The sequence below is a fragment of the Centropristis striata genome, chromosome 3 (genome assembly GCF_030273125.1).
Source record: "Centropristis striata isolate RG_2023a ecotype Rhode Island chromosome 3, C.striata_1.0, whole genome shotgun sequence".
NCBI classification, from domain to species: domain Eukaryota; kingdom Metazoa; phylum Chordata; class Actinopteri; order Perciformes; family Serranidae; genus Centropristis; species Centropristis striata.
In genome coordinates this window covers 35301704-35305267 of record NC_081519.1, presented here as the reverse complement: position 1 = coordinate 35305267, position 3564 = coordinate 35301704, and the positions used below count along the sequence as shown (strand labels likewise).

Sequence of the window (3564 nt, the reverse complement as noted above, 5' to 3'; positions counted from 1 at the left end):
TTGGAGATTAGATCCTTTAAGATCACAAAAAATAGTCATCTTGAAATAAATGCATGACATTTGGTGAAACCAGCCAATTTGATTATTATTAAACAATATGTTGCTTTTTCATATTTCAATCAGTAATTACTGCAATCTGCCTGACTATCTATGAACAGCGTGAAAGAATATCTCACCACAGAAGGTGGTATTTTGTTTTCACATATTTCCGATAATGGCCCCAAACAATCAGTAAAATAATGAAGGCCATACTGTTGTAAAGCAGATATAGCCTATTCAAAGCTAAGACCCAGATGTAATTGGTATTATTAGGCACAAGAACTGGGTTTTATCTGAAACTAATTTAAATGTAAATTTGACACAGGAGAGGGCTTCCTTTTATGTATTGTATTGTATGGATAAAAACTGAAAAAAATACCAACACATCCCACCACATGCTCTATCTAGAGGTGACATGTTGCAGGTCCACTTGTACTTAATTTTGGCTTCATTAACCACATGGCTGCACAGCCACAGCCTGTTTGATATAACCAGCTGTGAGATAATGTTGGTTTAATAGATGGCTGAAGTAAAATAATGTGATACCAGTCTTGTGTAAAGATAAAGTGGGCCAAATGTAATTTGTGATTCTGTGGCTGTGGGACAACACAAGCACATAAGGTGGAAAGGCAGCTCTTGTGTTTCCTTGCCTGTTTTTACCTTAAATCTACTTTTTTGTTGATATTATCAAGGAAAAACTTTTACTGGATGGAATGTCCTCTTCATAATCACGCTAGCTTCATTTGTAACCTTGTTTACAGGTTAGATTCAGAGGTATTTAAGATTTATGTTTGTTTTGCAAAGTTGCTTAAGCACAGAGCAACAATCAGGGTGTATAACTCACTGGATTTCTAGAAACACCGGTAGCGATGTGACTTTTACTCTCTCAATGCAATAAACAGATGATTAGGCATTGCTGGGTCAGAGCGCATCAGCCTTAAAAAAAATATATATATATATTATAAATTATTATACTTGATTATCCTTGTCTGATTTTTGCTTGTATATTTTTTTACTTTAAATATCTGTCCATAATGTGACATGCACTGTATCTGTACACACAAACTGCCTTGGGGATATTCATTTACATGTAAGAAGTCATTCAGATTCTTCATGGAGTCTGGGTTGCTGGCACTTCAAACCACATCCCAGTTATTATGGTGTTAGTAACAACAGCTATGCTCAGTTTGAGCACGATTATATGTGTGTGTGTGGATATTTCAAGCAGTGTAATAAAAACGGATGCATGGCCCAGGAACCATGACTGTTCTCAGGCATGGGAAGATGATATGTGAGGCTTTATGTTCTCAAAGGCATTTATTGCACAAGGTCACTGGAGTCAGGAGCCTTGAATTCTACCCTGCACAACAATGACAAAACAGCCTGACATCACACACCACATGCAAAATGGACAAAGCTTACCCCATATGTCTGTTGGCAACCTTTGCTTCTATTGACCATTGATTTTCATTGAAAAACACACTGCATTGACCTAATTAATTACTATAATTAAACTAGACTAAATTGCTTAAACTTTCTGGCCAGTTTAAATACCACCGATAGCATTCATGTTTTTATGTCTTAAAATTTGTCTGATTTTGTACTGTATTTTAACAACAGCCAATATATATAGTGTTGTTTTTCTGAGCGACGGAATTGTGAAATACTATTGGCATGTGTTTTAGAGGCTTTTAAATGTCAAAGCCTAGTTCAATAAACTCCCAGTAAAGAGCTGTGTCTATAATAACTGGATGCCATGTCGCCGCTGATAATATTAGTGTGTCCTCTGACTTCACACAGGAAGATGCACAGTTGTTTGCAAGGTTGCACTTAGTCATGCACATGAAATTTTATCATTTATGACTTTCTATAATAGACTCGCAATATCCTCTGAAAGTGTTGCAAACACATGCTTGCAGTAAAAGAGAAATTCGAAGCCATGTGACAGTTGGCAAAGCGGAAGCTGTGCATGTGACGTTACAAAATGGAAAGGCACAGTAAATACCTCACAGGGCGATGTGGTAAACTTAATGTGATTGCTGCAAAGGAGCCACTTTAATGTCCAATATCAGGTTTAGCCAAATTCAGGTTCAGCCAGAAAACAGATATACATAATTACCTCAACAGAAAAAACAAGGTTATCTAAGACCTGTATAAAAATAGGTGGGCATTACATAATGATGATTGTTTGGATTGTACCTGAATGCAACAATAAATATGGGCAGAGACAAGGCCATTGCCTCAGTTTCTTTGACAGTTTGTAGCACAGAAATTGTAGTTGGACATTTTATATGATATTATTGTGGTTGTTTTTAGCCATACCATGTCGGTCTGAAAGACTGATATATCTTTACAATTGTTGGATGGTTTCCCACCATGATGTATTTTTTTTTTTTTGCTTTTTTGGCGAAATGTTGGTCAAAATATAAGGTAGTGCCATTAAATTTGGTAAATACATTAATGATGTATAGATGATGAATCCTAATGACTGTAGATCCCCCAACCACTCCTCTAGCGCCACCATGAGGTTGACATCTATGGTTCTGTAATGCAATTTTTTATAACCAAATTAATGGCGTTCCCCATCCCCACAATAATTTACTTCTTCATTTCTCTTGATAAGCGTCAGGTGTGTTTTACATCACATGAATGTGCTAAACTGCAGTGGTCAACACTGCAAACATCTGCATATGAACGCTGTCATTCTGAGAGTTAGCATGATGGCGTTAGCATTTAGTTTAAAGCACTACAGTGCCTATAGCCTCACAGACCTGCTAGCTAGGGTGTCTGTAGACTCTTAGCCTTTGTATACATCAACTGACAAGTTCATGATTAAATTTAGTTTAAAGACAGACATGTAAGAGGGTTCACTGTTAAACAGGAAGGATTTATTTACATATTGGCATAATGATTGATAAATACACTGAAAAATAAAGACACTTGACATACAAACCCCAAAACATACTGAGTGATAGAGATATTGTCATATCTTCAATTTTCTTTGAGGTAGTAACTTCAGAGAAGGCAGCAGATAATCTGTCTTTTTCCGAAATCAGCAGAGGAAACTAACTATAATCACAGCTCAGGGAAAAATAGGTAAATTAATACATGTTTGAGTACAACATTAGCATATAATTATTGTTGAATCTAGGATTGTCTCTTGTCAAGGTGCTATTTGTATCCAGTAGATAAATTGAGTAAAATTTGCACTCAATGTTCAAATCTGTCACATTTGTTATTGGTGCATGAAATAATTTGTGGATGATTATTAATAACTCTTGCCTTTCTTCTCTTTTCATCCATTTTTTTCTCTTCTCCACAGTTTATTTAAACACATTGAGACACTAATTCACCAAAAAATAAGATTTCAAAAGTGGCAAATGCTTTGTATTCCATTTATTTTAAATTGAACAGGCATCTCCAGGAGTTCAGGCCCACTGCATCATCTTAATCTGAAAAGGGAAGAAGAGAAGAGAATTGTTCAAACATTTAGCCAGAGGAGTAGAATTTTAGATGTAAGAAATT

General features: G+C 35.8%; 1 protein-coding gene across 1 annotated transcript in view; it reads right to left on the bottom strand.

Annotated features, from left to right (window-relative positions):
* Nucleotides 1-3390: 3390 nt before the first annotated feature.
* igfn1.3 (immunoglobulin like and fibronectin type III domain containing 1, tandem duplicate 3) overlaps nt 3391-3564 on the bottom strand; it is a 7733-nt gene continuing 7559 nt past the window's right edge. The window contains exon 23 of the mRNA XM_059330135.1: nt 3391-3491. Within this exon, the coding sequence (XP_059186118.1) occupies nt 3487-3491 (5 nt within the window). The 3' untranslated portion in view covers nt 3391-3486. The remainder of the gene's footprint in view (nt 3492-3564) is intronic.